The sequence below is a fragment of the Geotrypetes seraphini genome, chromosome 5 (genome assembly GCF_902459505.1).
Source record: "Geotrypetes seraphini chromosome 5, aGeoSer1.1, whole genome shotgun sequence".
NCBI lineage: Eukaryota > Metazoa > Chordata > Amphibia > Gymnophiona > Dermophiidae > Geotrypetes > Geotrypetes seraphini.
In genome coordinates, this window is record NC_047088.1 from 39,198,903 (window position 1) to 39,217,278 (window position 18,376).

Here is an 18,376-nt window from a genome sequence, read left to right on the forward strand (position 1 = left end):
GTCACACTAGAAGGAAAGATTAGGTTCTTACCTTGATAATCTTTCTGGTAGACAGACATTCCATTCCTGAAGCCCGCCTTGTCAGATGCTCATTTGCCTGCTTATTCCCTCAAAGGTGCCAGAGAATCTGGACATCTTTTTTTTTCCTTTGTCCAGCCTTGACAAGAATAGAGGACACGACTGCTGCATTGAAGCTAGGGGGTATCTATGAAATCTCCCATACTTTTAGTGCAAGTGGTGCTTAAGTTGGTGACTTGTTCGTTTTCACCTTATATATTGCAAATGTAAGTTTTGTTTATCTGTTATATGTTTAATGATATGAGCAGAGCAGACATGTTTCTTGGGGATTGTCCCCATTCTCCTCCCTCTTGTTTCCTCTCCAGGATTGACCATCTGCTTTGGTATACGCACTGAGGAATTGGAGGACAGCCCAGAAGGATGGGAGGCAGAGTAAAAGAAAGCTAATGAATCTCCCTACAAGAATTCTTGCAAGAAGGGATGGACTACCCACATGTTCAGGAATGGAGTATCTGCTAGAAAGAAGATTGAGGTAAGAACGTAATCTTTCCTTATAATTGTATGGATCTGGTTTCTCTGAAAGCCTCCATTAAGTCACCTGTGATCATAGTAACATAGTAGATGACAGCAGATAAAGACCCGAATGGTCCATCCAGTCTGCCCAACCTGATTCTTTTGAGATTTCATCGCTGCTCTTACCAAAATGATGAAAGCTCATTTTGAGCATCCCGTGAGAACTGACAGCAGCCATTCAGGGAGTGGCGTGGGACCAGGCAGGAGCGCGAAAAGCTCACGACTGCCTTGTGCACCGCTCTGCCACAAGAGATGAGGAGGAAGTTGTCCAGCGAGGGAGGGGCAGGAAAGCTCCTGCCAATACAGCGCTGGACTGCTGGAATTAAAAAAAGGTCCCGGGGGAGAGGTTGCTATATTTGTTCTATAAGATGCACCTACATTTCTACCCACTTTTTTTTTTTTTGAGGGGGGAGGAGTGCATTTGTACATTTATTTTGTGTCTGCATTTTGAATGGAAAAACATGCTTTAAATTTGCAAATGTAATCTCTGTACATTCCCTCCCTTGACCTAAATACACTCATATTGGAATGCCTTTTTTTAAATGTATGTTGTGGTGCACCAGGTCACCCCATTTGCTTCATTCATTGGTCATCTCCATTGCATGTTTTTATTCCATCCTAAAAATATTAGGATGGGCAACTCACGGTATACTAAAAATGGTTGTGTTAAAAAGGTTTTCTGTTTCCTGCCAAGGAGAAAACAGTTGTTGGGCAGTAAATTTCATATATAAGTAAATTGTGTGGAATAAGGGCATTGAAGGAGGCATTTTCAGATACGTATTTACTAGTATGCAGGGTTACTACTATAAAACTAGCCCTCAGAATTAGAGAAACTAATGCGCATGAATTTTGAAATTGAGGGTGGTTTTCTTTTTGAGTGATTTGTTCCCCTCTGTTAAATGTATTCTTTATACTTGCACTAAACTTTTCATTATTTAAAATGTTGGTGTTTTTATTACTTTGAAACATGGGAAGTCCAGCATTTTTAGGATTATTTTTAAAATCAGAAGTAAAACCGTTTACCGTATTTCACGCAAATAACACGCACCCGTAATAAAACGCGCACACTGTAATAGCGCGCAGAACATCACGATGATAAGCACAAAAAACTTTGGTATAACGCGCTCACGATTATACCCGCGCATGCTGCCCGACTCTCCGTTCACCCCCCCTGACTTCCGTGCACTGCCCCGCCTCTCCGTGCGCTGTCCCGACTCTCCGTTCACCCCCCCCCTGACTTCCGTGCACTGCCCTGACTTTCCGTGCGCTGTCCCGACTCTCCGTTCACCTCCCCCTCCCCGACTTCCGTGCACTGCCCTGACTTTCCGTGCGCTGTCCCGACTCTCCGTTCACCCCCCCTGACTTCCGTGCACTGTCCCCCCTTGAAGGTCTGTCCCCATCCTGAAAGCCTGATGCCCTCCCCCCCGACGTCCGATACATCCCTCCCCCCCGAAGGACCGCCGACTCCCCAACAATATCGGGCCAGGAGGGGAGCCCAAAATCCTCCTGGCCACGGCGACCCCCTAACCCCACCTCCGCACTACATTACGGGCAGGAGGGATCCCAGGCCCTCCTGCCCTCGACGCAAACCCCCTCCCCCCAACGACCGCCCCCCCCCAAGAACCTCCGACCGCCCCCCAGCCGACCCGCGATCCCCCTGACGACCCCCACGACCCCCCCACCCCGCCCCCTTCCCCGTACCTTTGGTAGTTGGGCCAGAAGGGAGCCCAAACCCTCCTGGCCACGGCGACCCCCTAACCCCACCCCGCACTACATTACGGGCAGGAGGGATCCCAGGCCCTCCTGCCCTCGACGCAAACCCCCCTCCCCCCAACGACCGCCCCCCCCAAAAACCTCCGACCGGCCCCCAGCCGACCCAGCGACCCCCCTGGCGACCCCCACGACCCCCCACCACCCCCCTTCTCCCGTACCTTTGGTAGTTGGGCCGGACAGACGGGAGGCCAAACCCGCCTGTCCGGCAGGCAGCCAACGAAGGAATGAGGCCGGATTGGCCCATCCATCCTAAAGCTCCGCCTACTGGTGGGGCCTAAGGCGCGTGGGCCAATCAGAATAGGCCCTGGAGCCTTAGGTCCCACCTGGGGGCGCGGCCTGAGGCACATGGTCGGGTTGGGCCCATAGTGCCTCAGGCCGCGCCCCCAGGTGGGACCTAAGGCTCCAGGGCCTATTCTGATTGGCCCACGCGCCTTAAGGTCCCACCAGTAGGCGGAGCTTTAGGATGGATGGGCCAATCCGGCCTCATTCCTTACGTTGGCTGCCTGCCGGACAGGCGGTTTGGCTCCCGTCTGTCCGGCCAACTACCAAAGGTACGGGAAGGGGGGGTGGGGGGGTCGTGGGGGTCGCCAGGGGGATCGCGGGTCGGCTGGGGGGCGGTCGGAGGTTCTTGGGGGGGGGCGGTCGTTGGGGGGGAGGGGGTTGAGCGTCGAGGGCAGGAGGGCCTGGATCCCTCCTGCCCGTAATGTAGTGCGGGGTGGGGGTTAGGGGGGTCGCCGTGGCCAGGAGGGTTTGGGCCTCCCTTCTGGCCCAACTACCAAAGGTACGGGGAAGGGGGGTGGGGGGGTCGTGGGGGTCGCCAGGGGGGGTCGCGGGTCGGCTGGGGGGGGCGGTCGGAGGTTCTTGGGGGGGGGCGATCGTTTGGAGGGAGGGGGGTTTGCGTCGAGGGCAGGAGGGCCTGGATCCCTCCTGCCCGTAATGTAGTGCGGGGTGGGGTTAGGGGGGTCGCCGTGGCCAGGAGGGTTTGGCTCCCTTCTGGCCCGATATTGTCGGGAAGTCGGCGGTCCTTCGGGGTGGGGGTGCGAGTGGTCCTGCCGGGGGGGGGGGGGGATGTATCGGACGTCGGGGAGTCGGCCGGGCAAGAGAGGAGAGAAAGGATCTCAATTTACTAAACTTAGCACAGGTCCTAAAATCTGCTTAATATTCAGAGTAGGCTTAAATTCTGAACTGCAGTTAGATATGAACTGTTACATTTCTTCTTTAACTGCACTTACTACAAAATTCATTGATCAATTTCTTCAAGAGCTCAGTTCCTCATGTGCATGAGCTTCACAGAGCAGCTGCTACAATCTGGTTCAAATGTGTTTTAGTATATAATCTTTGAGTTTGTAGTAATAACCACCTTGTAATTATAGTACTACATAAGCTGTCTCTCTCTAGTCATTCAGGCTCATGATTTAATCAGTATATAGTATAAAGTTTAGGACACTATAGTAAGTGACTAAATGCTAAATAACTATAAAAGTCAACAGCTGAAGTATAACTTCTATGTTTTGCGTTGGATATCATCTTTGCTTTTTAACATTTTTTTAAAGTTATATTTATTTATTTGCATCCATTAAAGGCTATACATGGAGTTTTTACATTTTTATTCTAATGTTGGCATTCAGATTTTGGCTTCATTTGTTTTCCTATGATCTCTGTAGTTTTTTTGTTTGTTTGTTTTGGTTTTCTTCTACTCTTTCAGTATAAAGGAACATCTGACAGGTATTTTTAATAATAATTTCACTGGTAACCTAAGGTCACTTTTCTAACATACAATGTAATAATCATTTTACACGGACATCTAGAGTATGCAAATGCAGGCAGGCTTTACCCAGCCAGTATAATATGGTCTATTTGATTGGAGGGTGGTGTTTGGTGAAAGTACACCATGTGGGACCTTTGTACTGTGCATTGACACAATGGTGAAAACCCTTTAGTACATCTTGTCCTTTGAAAATCACATCAGATCAGATCATTCTTTTAGTGCCTATTTGACCACCTGTTTTTGAAAACTAATGGTCACTACATTTGCCATTCTGGTTGCATAGAAATAAGGTTCAACTATCAATTATTAGACTAGCCTTTGATGATGATCTTCTCAATCAGGTCAGTGCAGACAGCATGACTCTCAGAACTTTGTCAGGTGTACCTCTTTATTGGACTACCTAATGTATTTGTGACAAGCTCTTCAAGCATTATCTATCTCTCTGCTGGACCTAATGTAGAGAAGATAAGCCTCAAAAGCTTGCCAAGGATGTTAAATTAGCCCTAATAAGGTATCGTTTACAACTTGATTGTTAGCCAATTTTCATGTTAGTCCATTTGGACTTGTGGAAATAGGCTCATCTGCTCATTCTGCTCAGTGTCCATTTAAAGGTACCTGAAGACAGAGATGTGTCAATACACTGAAGGAAAATATTTTTAAAATTCAGTTTATTATTAAGGCTATATAAATACGATAAAAAGTCATAACTTCATTCTTCTGATTTCTTGTAGTCACCAACCTCTACTTTCTCTATGCATTCTTTGCCCTATGACGTTCCAATAAGGCTGTGTTTTTGACAACTCCACTCTTAGAAAGTAGTAGTCCTCTTGTAACTTCGGTGTTAACGCCCTTTTACTATGCAGACAACATATTGCTAATTTTATACACTTGACTCACTTTATCCAGATATTGCCCCTTTACAGGCCTGTCTTGATTTGGTGTCCTCTTGGCTTATTGATAGCCACCTGTTCTCAACTATTGAAACACCTATAGCTTCCTGGCTTACCAGAGGATCACCTTGCCCCTTTCTTTGTTCAAATATAAATGGAAAATCAGTTACTTCAGTAGATCATCAATCAATTTATTGTAGCCAAGTCATACCATGCCTATTCTCTACTCCTAACTATGCCACTTTTCAGGTAGGCGCTGCACTGAATTCCACAAACAACTTCAATTGGTATTTCATTGTTTTGTAATTGACTTTTAATGGTATTTTCAATTAAAATGACAGTTAAAAATTTTGGAGTTGTGTGCAGAATTTGGCTAGGCGCCACCTAACCTAGGCACCATTTATAGAATCAGCCCCAGAGTGACTCTCCGCCTACGCAATTTACCAAGTATCATCCATGCAACAAAACTTTATAACTGCAATCTATTGGTATCACTGATAGAAAAAAATAATCTAGCAGTGGAATCATATTAGTTACTGCTTTCAATTCTCCATGTACCAGAAATGATTGCATTTGTTTGACTTGCATAGACTTTCCTTGATACCTGCTGCAAGACTCTAATGTAGTGGTCCTCAAACATGGTTCTAGAGGCACCCCCGCCAGTCAGATTTTCAGGATATCCACAATGAATATTCATGAGAGCTTTGCATGCAGTGGAGGCAGTACATGCAAATCTCTCTGAGTATTTATTGTAGATATCCAGGAAACCTGACTGGCTGGGGTGCCTCCAGGATCAGGTTTGAGAACCACTGCTCTAATGCTTGGTATCTAAAACAACTTAAAAACAGTGATTTTGTAAGATATCTTACCCAAATAATTATCAGTAGAACCATAAGAACTTAAGTAGATTTGGGGAGACCGGTTCTTTAAATCTTTCTTCACTGTTTCAGTTTATATGGTCAATAACGCAGTGGAAGATATTAGGCAAGATGTTAAATACTGAACAAAGGTATAAGTCTCCTAAAACTAGCAATGGCTTTATCATCCATGTTTATATAATACAACTAGGTGAAAAGATGAAATCAATTGATACAGGCCAAAACCAACAAATATTAAGTGGCATCTATACAGATCCATGCATTCTTCTTCAAACAAGGACTTCTAGCTCATGCACATCTTATACTCCACATCTAATTGTACAGGTGGAGATCAATCGGGGCTGGCGGGAAAGATGATGGATTTTGAAACTTATCAGAGTTGGTCAGAGAGGGGGAAGACTGCCGTGGAGATATTAGTGCTAGTGCAGTTGGAAAAGAAGACAAGATCAAGGCAGTGGTCATTCTGATGGATAGGGGTAATGGAGCAGAGCTGAAGATCAAATAAGGATGTTAGAACTACAAGTCTAGAAGCATGAGAGTCAGAGGGTTGTTAGCATGAATGTTGAAATCACCAAGGTTGAGGGAGGAGGATGAAAGTTCAAGAAAGAGGGAAAGCAAGGAGGTCAATCAGTGAGGAATGAAGGGAGGAACTTATCAAGGTGGTCAGTAAATGACAGCTACGTGGAAGGGCAGAGGTGCAAAAAGATGGATAAAGTGGACTTTAAAGAAAAGAAGCAGTGAGACTGAGTTGGAAGAAGGGTTGAAATATGCAAGAGAGTGTGAGCAGTAGCCCAATGCCAGCTCCACGACCAACTGGGCGAGGCATATGGGAGAATAGGCAGCTTACATGATACAGGTTGGCAGCCAAAATAGTCATTCAGGCAGGCCCAGGCCTCAGTCGGTGCAAGCAGATGGAAAGGTCAAGAGATGAAGATGTCGTGTAAATGACAGCAAGTAAAAACCCAAATGATCTATCCGGCCTGCCCAACCATACACACTCTATAAATTAATGATTTAATTTGAATTGTCCCTTTTCTTAGATATTTCTGGGTCAGTAACCCAGAGCTCTGCCCAGTACTGTGCTTGGGTTCCATTTACTGGAGTCTCATCAAAGCTCACTCCAGCCCATCTAAACCATCCCAGCCGTTGAAGCCCTCCCCAGCCCATCGTCAGCTGAATGGCTGTATACAGGACACAGACCAAGCAAGTCTGCCCTGTATTGGCCTTAGTTCTTCAATATATGCCATTATTTTCCGATTAGAGATCCTCTATGTTCATCCCATGCTTTTTGTGAATTCTGTCACTGTTTTCCTCTCCTCCACCTCCATTGGGAGCACATTGCATGCATCAACCACCCTCTCCATAAAGAAGAATTTCCTAATATTACTCATGAGTCTACCACCTCTCAACCTCAAATTATTCCCTCTGGTTTTATCAGGCAGAGCGGGCATTCCACAGAGCACATGAGAAGGGCAGGGAAGAAGGGGGACAGAAATAAAATTGGTGGCATTGCGGTGTGATCTGCAGGAATAGGGTAGGAGTTGGTTAAGAGAACAGAGAGCAAAAGAAGGAGCAAAAAGATACAGACGGAAGAAGAGGAAGATATTCTTGCAAATCATAAATTGACTTAATTACAATGAGAAGCCAGCTTTGTAACAGCATAGATCAGGGGTGGGCAACGAGGGCCGCAATCCAGTCGGGATTTTAGGATTTCCCCAATGAATATGCATGAGATCCATTTGCATACAATGGAGGCAGTGCATGCATATAGATCTCATGCATATTCATTGGGGAAATCCTAAAAATCCAACTGGATTACAGCCCTTGTTGCCCACCCCTGGCATAGATTATACACATTTGTCTAGGTTCAAGTAATCTGTATATTTCAAACTGTTTTTCAGGTATTTGGAAACTGGACCTTTGGAACCATAGTCTTCACCGTATTAGTATTTACAGTAACTCTGAAGGTTAGTATTTTGGTCTAAAAATATTTTAATTGCATGTATTTTCTAACCATTTTCAAAATAGCTAAATTTTTAGCTTTATGTGCCTACATGATCTTCAGTTTACAGAGAAAAATGATTGATAACTAACTAGTGTATTATGTAGTGAACTAAGAAGAAGACAATCCTGTAGTATTGAGGTGCATATGCCATTTCTATGTACACATTTTCCTTGCGTAGAATTTGTAATTCATGTTTGTTCCTTTTCTAGCTCTGCTTTAGATACTCGATTCTGGACGTGGATGAATCACGTTGTGATTTGGGGTTCCCTGGCATTCTATGTATTCTTCTCATTCTTTTGGGGAGGAATTATTTGGTAAGTACCTCTAACACAAAAATGTGTTATTAAACAAATGACAACAAACTAAGGGGCTGAATTAGCTTGAATTAGTCCTGTAAAAGCTTTTTAACAACATTCATTCTACTGATATCTCCACTCATTAAGCCCATCTGCATCACCTGAAAAAGTAGCTCCTTCAGAGACCAAACTTTTTTTTCTACTTCTGCCTGCAACATATACGTTTTTTGTTTTTTTGGGTTTTTTTTAATATTTTATTTATAAATTTTTCAGGTTTGTAAATCTTTATTCATTTTCTTATGTTACAACAAGTGTTTCAATAAAATTCATTAGAAACTTGAACATACACACTTGGTCATCTCATATATTAACATCAAATTTAACATTTCATTAGAAAGTTAATGTTATATAAAGTTATAATATTATGCAAGAAATTTAATTTTATATAATTCTTATTAGATATAACAATCCCCTTTCCCTCCCTCCCTCCCAATCAACAATACAAAAATTCAATCTTTACTGTAAATTCATTCAGAATTAAATTAGTGTGTAATAATCAGAATTAAAAGCCCACCCCCTTCCCTTCTATTCAAATATCTTATCTTGGGAAAAGTTAATCATTCATTAGAGAAATCTGTTAACAGTCAATTTTTATTTATGTGGAAATTTATTATTCTTTACAAAAATCTTTTAATGGTCCCCATATTTTTTGAAATTTATTCATATATCCTTTATGTATTGCAATAGCTAGTTCCATTTTGTATATATGGCATACAGAATTCCACCAAAACATATAATTCAATCTATCATGTTGTTTCCAGTTGAATGTAATTTGTTGTATTGCTATTCCAGTTAAAATAAAAATAGTTTGTTATTACTTGATGATATTTGACTTTTTTTTCTCATTGTTGTTCCAAATAATATAGTATCATATGTCAAGGCTACTGGATTTTCTAGCATTCTATTAATTTGGGGCCAAATTGATTTCCAGAATGTTAAGATGAAGGGGCAAAAGAATATAAGATCTAATGATTAATGTCCCAATTTCAGTGACAGCATCTATTGGATTTAGAGCTATCAATTCTATGTAAACGTGTAGGGGTCAAAATGCTCTGTGAAGAAGAAAAAACCAAGTTTGTCTCATAGATGCTGACACCGTACATTTTAGCCTCCAAGACCAAAGTCGTGGCCATTGAGATGCACTAATTTGGTGTTTTATCTCAATGCTCCAAATGTCTCTAAGACCATTTTTTTGGTTTTTTATTTATAAATCCAGATATTATTTTATACCACTGTGCGGCTTTATGTCCTATTGAGTCCATCTGGAACATAAGAATTCCAAACTGTGATATTTAGCAAGGTTTTTCCATTCAGGGAACCCTTCCTGAATAGATTGCTTCAATTGCAACCATTTAAAATATTGTGTTTTATTAAGACCAAATTTATGTTGCAATTGTGAAAACTCCAGCAATTTATCATTTTTTATTACATCATCTAAAATACGAATGCCTGCTATCATCCAATGTTTCCAGATGACTTTAAAACCGCCAATTTTGATCTTGGGGTTTAGCCATATTGTTTGAGTAGTTGATTTATTAATTGGAATTTGAGTTAAATTACTTATGTATCTTAGAGTTTTCCAGGTATCCATAATATTTTATGATCTTTGTATAACCTTGGCATTTTGATACTAACTACATGACTAAGACGTAATGGAAATATAAGTCTCCATTCCAGCCAGAACCCAGTCTGGAATATTAATCAGTGGGCTCTGGGAGGATCCCAATACATACCATGACGTAAAATATAGGCTTGATGATACCTATAAAAGTTGGGAAAATTTACCCCTCCCTCCTTAATTGGTTTTTGCAGCGACACTAAAGCAATTCTTGGTTTTTTATTAAGCCAAATAAATTTTGTCAAAATTCTATTTAATTTTGTATAAAAAGATTCTTGAAAGAAAATTGGTATCATCCCCATTTGGTAGCAAACTACAGGCAAAATCATCATTTTAACAGTTTGTACTCTTCCCCACCAAGATAGATGTAAAGGATTCCATTGCTCACACATTTCTGTCACTTTCTGTATTAGACATTTTTCATTAATTTTCATTGTTTCATCTACTGTTTTTGTAATAAAAATTCCAAGATATTTAATTGATTCTTCCTTCCAAACAAAAGAGAATGTATCAAATAAACCTTTTGTACAATATACATTTAGAGGAAGAACTTCTGATTTGTTCCAGTTAATTTTATATCCAGAAAAACTTCCAAATTTTTCAATTAGTTCAAGTAGATATGGAATGGTAGATTCTGGATTCCTCAAATATAATAATAAATCATCTGCATAAGCAGATATTTTATATTCTCTGTCTGAATGAGGTATACCTTGTATCTCCTTTGCTTGTTGGATAGCTAATATTAAGGGTTCTAAAACAATATCAAACAGCAGAGGAGATAAAGGACATCCTTGTCTAACTCCTCTCTGTAGATTAAATTTTTCTGAAAACGTATTATTGATATATAATCTTGCAGAAGGGGAGCTATACAATGTTTGTATCATTTGTATGAATCCGGGACCTATACCAAACCATTCCATTGCCTGATATACAAAAGGCCATTCCACTCTATCAAAAGCCTTTTCTGCATCTAATGAAACAGCAAAAGTAGGCTCATTCATTTTCTTTGTTAAATATAGCATATGGAATGTTAATCTGGTATTGTGAGATGAATGTCTTTGAGCAACGAATCCTGTTTGATGCATACCTATAATGTGGGGGAGAGCATTGGCCAATCTTAATGCAAGTATTTTTGCTAATAATTTTCCGTCTACATTTATTAAAGATATTGGCCTATAGTTTGAGACCAAAGTGGGATCTTTATTAGGTTTTGGCAAAACAATAGTTAAAGATTCTGCTATAGTGCCATTAATACAACCTTTATTAAGTTGATATTGATAAAGATTTAATAAATAGGGTAATAAAAAATTTTGAAATGTTTTATAAAATTCAACAGTATATCCATCACCACCTGGAGCGGATCCAACTCTAAGGGAATTCAAAGCTGTTCCTAATTCTTTTAGTGATATTGGTTTTTCTAAACTTCGTTTTATATGTTCAGGAATTTTTGGACCCTCTAACATTTTCAAAAATTCTAAACCATCTTTTTCTTTGTTTATATAAGTCTCGGAAGAATAAAGAGATTTATAAAATTTTAAGAATTGTTTTAAAATGGGTTCATTTTGTGTATGTATATCACCATTTTCATCTTTTATAGCAATTAGATTTGTTTTCCTTTTTTTTGCTTTAAGATAATTTGCTAATATTCTTCCCGACTTATTTGAGTTACCATAATACAATGTTTGTTGAGAGAATATATCTTTCCTAATCATTTTAGATGAGATCTCATTATATTTAACTTTTAGTTTTAATAATTTTTGTTGAATAGAATATTCCCATTTTTCTATAAGTGTTGATTCTAAATTTTTAATCTCTTTTTCTAAGATTAAAAATTGTTTTTTAATCTGTTTTTTAAGAAAAGCCGAATAAGAAATTATTTGTCCTCTAATTGATGCCTTAAAAGCATCCCATAAAGTTTCTCTATTAATCTCATCTTTATCATTTATTTGAAAAAATTCTTTCATTTTTGTTATAAGGTTTTCACAAAAAATTGGATCAGTCAACAATGTATTATCTAACTTCCAAATTGGTCTATTATTATTTTGATCAATAATTTTAATTTTAATCCATACTCCACCATGATCAGATAAAATAATAGGATCTATGGCGGCCTGTGTCACCTGTTGTGCTAGATGATTTGAAGTAAAAATATAATCTATTCTTGAAAAGGAATTATGAACATGAGAACAAAAAGAAAATTCCCGTCCATCAAAATGAAGTGTTCTCCAAATATCTATTAAATCGCAAGATTGAATTAAATTTTCTAATCCCATAGATTTCATAATTCTGCTTGGGTTTTTATCTAATAAAGGATCCATTACAGCATTGAAATCCCCAGCTACTATAAGATTTGTAGTAGCCAGTGGTAAAATCAGTTGTTGAAGAGTTTTAAAGAATTCATTTTGGTTCGAATTAGGGGCGTATATATTAAACAACGTCATGGTAGTATTTCCCATATTCATTTCCACAATTACCCATCTTCCATGAATATCTGAAGCTTTTAATTTGAATGAAGCAGAACATTTTTTATTAACTAAAATAGCAACACCCGCTTTTTTCCCTATAGCTGGTGAGAAAAAACAGTGTTTGACCCAACCTCCTTCTAGCTTATTAGATTCTATATGTGAGAGGTGGGTCTCTTGTATAAAGCATATATCTGTATCTTGCCTTTTTAAAAATGATAATGCTTTTTTCCTTTTTATCATATGATTTAGACCATTAACATTTAATGACATTATTTTAAGATCCATTTATCTTTTTAAATTTTTCAGTAATTAAATAATATTTTAAATAATATATATTTTTAAGAAGAATAAAATTTTCCCAATATTTTAAATATTTTATATCTTTCCCCTCCTTCATACTCATATTTTCTTTATATAATTCCCCTTTATTCCCTCCCATCCCTCCCTTCCCTCCCTTATTAATTACGAAAACTTGGATACGCAGATTGAGGTTAGATTTAGATAACTCCTTCAAGCTATTAATAATTTATCTAAAGTACTACCATAGAATTCTCTATATTATAAAAAATTTTTTCCCCCTAATCAAAAAAAAAAATAAAAAATATATATTTAAAAAATTTGGTCATTCTTAAAATATAAGATAAATTAATTTTTTTTTTTTTTTTTTCCTTTAAGATTATAAGGATGAATTATTCCAAGTGAAATAAAATCTTTCATATTTTTAAATATTTTTTTTATATATGATGAATATATATCATCTATATTTCAAATATTTCAAATATCAGTATATGTAGTTTTAAAAACATTACAATTTTTTTTTTTTCTTTTCAAGGTGATGAATTGTTATCACCTTGGAAAGCTTACAAAACTGGGTATTAATGGTGATAAAATATTGTATTAAAGGCATCTAGACTTAAGCTTTCCCTTACGAAACCGCAGCAGCAGTCTCCAGCACGGGCAGTCTCTTCACGTTTCCTTGGATGGTTTTCAATTTTCTAAGAGCCTTGGGATCAGCGCCATCCATTGTGGCTCCCCGCGTCAGAAATCGCCATCACAGTTCCACAAAAGAGGGAGTTAGTCCATTCATACTGAGGATGCCATTCCGAACAAGCCTTCCTCCCTATTATGAACAAACCTTAAGTTCAAGAGAAATAAATAAAAAAACCTATTCGGAACCTCCACATCCCAAACACATTCTTCCCCGTCAATATCCTTTAATGTTGCGTATATGAAACGCATTATAATATACTTGGAACGCAAATTTAACCGGAAGTACCGCCTTTCTTCAAAATCGTTCGAGTACACCAATCATTACATGTTGTTCTCTCCTCTTCTATAATCTTCTTCGTAATTGAAGGATAATTCTCCTTCTTTTCATTACTCCGCCCACAATATACTTCAACCAATCAGTATATCTTTTAGTCTTTTGTTTAAGAAGAAAAGTTCCTTCGTCACCATTCGAGGATGGATCTCTGTCCAGTTTACATTCTAACATGTAAGTCTATTCTATTTAGAATTTTTTTGAATTGAATCTTGTGTTTTCTTCAGGTTTTTATCTTCTCTTTGCTTTCCAAGAAGAATGTTGTTCAAATCTTTAATTCGATCCTGTGTGTTCTTTTCCGTTGCCTTGAAAGTTCCAAATCCTTAACCGATTTTTTTTTTTTTTTTTTTTTAAAGTTCTTTTTTCCATATTGAAGTCTTTTAAACCATATAAAGAATATAAAGTAAATAAAGTTATAATTTTCATAAGGTTATTATCATTTGTCTTTAAATTGCCATTGGTTGTTCATGTTGATCCAAAATTCTTGTAGTTTTTTGGGATCCGTAAGTTTTGTGTTTTGTTGGCTATAGTTACCTTCATTATCGCTGGGTAAAGGAGCCCAAATCTGGCTCCTAGAGATCTCAGTTGGGGTCTCATGTCTAGAAATTGTTTTCTTCTTGATGCTGTTTCTTTCGCAAAGTCTGGGACTATATGTATTTTTGAGTCCTGACATTTGAGATTCTTGTATTCTTTGGCTAGTTTACATATCTCAATTGCTTGTTGATGCCTTAAGAGTTTAAATATTAAAGTTCTCGGACCCGTTTGAGTGTTTTTTTCTTTGTGTTGGAATCCTGTGTGCTCTTTCTATTTCTAGTTCTGTTTTAAATTTTAGTGGCAATATTTTAGGCAGAAAATTTTCCAGAAAGGCAATCGGATCATTTTTTTCCACTCCTTCAGGTAATCCAATTATTCTCAAATTATTCCTTCGTTCGCGATTTCGGCTGTCTTCAAGATTTTGTTTGATTTCTGTCACTTCCTTCCATATGATTTTGCTGTGACTCATATCTATGTTTAATTGTTCTGTATTATCTTCCAATGTTGAAATTCTGTTTTCTGTTATGTCCACTCTTTTAGTAGGTATTGCGGCTTCTTCTATCGCTTTTTGTAATTTTTTATTACTATCTAAGACAATTTCTTTTATTTGTCTCAGTTCTTCCATAACGTCGAGATTTTTTTCCTTTGGCAGCGGGGTTTTAGAGGGTGTACCTGGCTCTGGTTTCGACCTCTTGTTGCTTCCCGATGTTCCGGCTCCCAAATCAGCTTTAGTTTGTTTAGTAGAAGTCATGTTGTATTATATTTTTGTAATTTCTTAAAAAATATTGGTAGTATTTCTTATATATATGCTTGTCAATGTGGAGCTACTCGTTTATCCAACCATCCGAGTTCGCGTCCAAGCCACGCCCCCCTATTTATAAATTTTTCATTCTTACTATAATTTAATTTTACATAAACTTCAATTAATACATGAAAAATTGTGATTACAAATAATTCATCTTATCACATAAAATATAATCCTCCCCTTTTTTTCATTTCTTAAATCCATATAATATACATTCCCACCCCTCCCCATTCTAATATAATCATTACTAATGTGCTATGAAATCTGATCATTGGAATAACGAGTCAATGGTTCCCAAATTTTCTTAAAATTGTGATTATTTCCCTGTTGTAATGCTATTATTTTTTCCATTTTGTAGATATGACAGACTGAATTCCACCAAAATGTATAGTTTAATTTGGTATAATCCTTCCAATTTTGAGTTATTTGTTGCATGGCGACCCCTGTCAATATTAATAATAGTTTGTTATTATTTGCTGAAATTGGACTCTGAGTTCTCATTGTTGTACCAAATAATATAGTATCGTATGAGAGTCCTACATGATTTTCTAGTAATTCATTAATTTGGGGCCAAATTAGTTTCCAAAATGCATTTACACAGGGACAAAAAAAAATTAAGTGGTCTAATGTCCCGACTTCTACTCTTCAATGCCAGCATCTTTTAGATCTAGTATTATCTATCTTTTGTAAGCGCGTAGGGGTCCATAAAGCTCTATGTAACAAAAACATCCAAGTTTGACTCATAGATGCTGACTTTGTAAATCTTAATTTCCAGGACCAAAATCGTGGCCATTGAGACTCAGAAATTGTCTGACCAATCTCAATACTCCAAATATCCCTAAGTCCAGTTTTCTTTATTTTATTTAAAAATCCATTTAACAATTTATACCATTTTGCGGCTTGGTGACCCAAAAAATCCGCCTGGAAACATAGAACCTGCAGACTATATTGAGTATTAAGAGCTTTCCAACATATACATTTGAAAAAATATATATACTGATTTCTTGGATACATTTAGAGAGAGTTTCCACAACTACATTGTATTCACAGACCTGAGGCCTATGCCTTTCCACTTTGCTCCTCATCCCACCCACCCCTAGGTGCACATTACACTTATACACCCATCAGTCACCCATAACAACACTCTAATTAGTGCTCACAATTGCAAGTCAACACTAATTAAAACTTCCACCACCAACCCTTACCAAATGACCTTCTTATCTATGACCCCACCCACTGCTGACACCTAGAAAATAACCTGACTTAAGAACAAAGACACTGCGTTATTACCCTGAAACTGAGAGCTCACACCCACAGCACTAACTCTACATAGTCACCCACTTGTCCTGTCTACCACCAAAATGCATAACATAAACTCAAACCCCATCTACTCCTCCCCACTTACTTTCAGTTTAGAACAACCTTCATCATATCCATCATCCCAGATCTCACATTCCACCAACTGACTCCTCTACCAATAAAAAAATATTGTATAAACTAGCCCATCTAGAACAACCCCACCCAGATATCATCTTCCTCTCCTACTCCATGACCCATCACACCACCATCACTCCTCCACAATTCTGAACAGACTTGGAGCAAACTAATCATTATGTCCAACCCAATCATTACTAACTCACAAGATGTATCGCTTGCCTCCTATTCCAGAAAACAGATGACAACAACCAAGACTTTACATACTAAAATTAGATGCCTTCTATCTCCCATAGCAAAGCAACCACCAGTCTCCTAGCTCTTCATACCTCTCACTCACAAGTGCCTGAACAAGCACAATGAAATGTGCCCATTCATTACCCATTTTCCTTCTTCGACTTGACCACTAACCAATTAGCACCTCTCATCCAATGTGGCATCCTTCATATCACAACCACCATACACATAGACTTTGTCTACCTATCAACCAAAATGCCATAAGCAATCCCATCACAACTCATAAAGCAATCCCTACTATCACTGGCAAGTGCCCAGCTAATAAAAGGAAATCTTAAACCCAACCATATAGAACCATTACCAATTTGTGAAAAATCCCCTTTAAATCAATCATTCCCTATAGAAAAAAAACAACTATTCCAGTCCCATGCATCTACATATGTCAATGCCAGGTCAATAGCCAAAAAACTACTAATAAATTGATTTTTACCACTGACACAGGCCTTGCCTTCACATGGCTAAAAGAATCTGCAAGCCCAAAACTCCCCCAGCAGGCTACAGCATTATCCACACACCGAGACCTAAGAAACAGGGAGTTGGCCTTACTTTGGTTTACAAAAGCTCCTTCCACATCTCACTATCCGACTCTGTAATACAACTGGAACTAAAGTATATGTTATGCAAATTAGAAGATAAATCAAGCATACACTCTAGCAACATTGGATTGCTAGTAATTTACCGACCCCGAGGACCCTCTTCCTGTACTACCACAAAAATACAGGAAATTATCTCAAATTTAACCTGTCAATATATCAGACTTTGTCCTAGGATACATAAACATTCCACTTGAGTCTCAGGACAACACAATCGCCACCAGCTTCCACAGATTCTTACAGGACAGCCAACTAAATCTGAAGTGAACCCACACACAACAGAGAACACACTCAGGATTTCATATCTTCAAATCCCGTACGTTTATAAAAGAAACTAACTGGTCAGCAGTCCTTGGTCAGACCACTACTTATTATCCTTCAATCTCAGCCTCCATAAGAAAAAATCTACTGCCACTGGGAAACCTCTAACAAAAGGTAAGATTAGCACTAGCCAATTTTGGAAAAAGACCTCTGAATTCTGCATTCCACTACAACCTGTCTCATAGCTTCACTCAACAGCTGGAACAATGCATTATAACAAAGCCTCAAATCCATTGCACCATTATGTCACAAAAAAACAAAAATCAACCAAGTCCTCACCTTGGTTCACGGATGCCCTAAAAGCTGAAAATCAATCTTGTAGAAGACTCAAAAGACAATAGCAAATGAGCACTCTCCCAGAATACAAACTAGCATGGAGATCAGCTATCAACAAATACAAATTCGACAGCAATGAATGCATATTCTCATATGCAGATAACATTCTTCTACTCATCCCAATTAATCGTGACTCTAGTGACTACGTATGAAACACTTACACCTACAGCTACACTGGCTTCCTGTATATTATCGTGTTGAATATAAAATTCTGATCATTCTTCATTCAATTTATGAGGAAGCACCATGGAATTTGACTTATAATCTACAGAAGTATAGTCCAGATTGTGAGTTATGATCTCAGAGAACAATGAAACAGGATGTAGTGACCGTGAATAGTGTGTCTTTTCTAAAAAAATACTGCAGCCTTGTTGCAGCAGCCACAAATATC

At 38.5% G+C, this 18,376-nt stretch overlaps 1 protein-coding gene across 4 annotated transcripts in view; it reads left to right on the forward strand.

Annotated features, from left to right (window-relative positions):
• ATP11C (ATPase phospholipid transporting 11C) overlaps positions 1–18,376 on the forward strand; it is a 281,152-nt gene that overhangs the window by 225,766 nt on the left and 37,010 nt on the right. For 3 of the 4 annotated variants that reach the window (XR_004539497.1, XR_004539499.1, XR_004539498.1), the window contains 2 exons: positions 7,802–7,867; positions 8,115–8,219. Coding sequence is in view for 1 of the 4 variants with exons in the window: in XM_033944970.1 (XP_033800861.1) it covers positions 7,802–7,869; positions 8,118–8,219 (170 nt within the window). In the remaining 3 variants the exon portion in view is untranslated. Of the gene's footprint in view, positions 1–7,801; positions 7,870–8,114; positions 8,220–18,376 lie in introns of all 4 variants that reach the window. The other variant, XM_033944970.1, reaches the window with a different exon arrangement.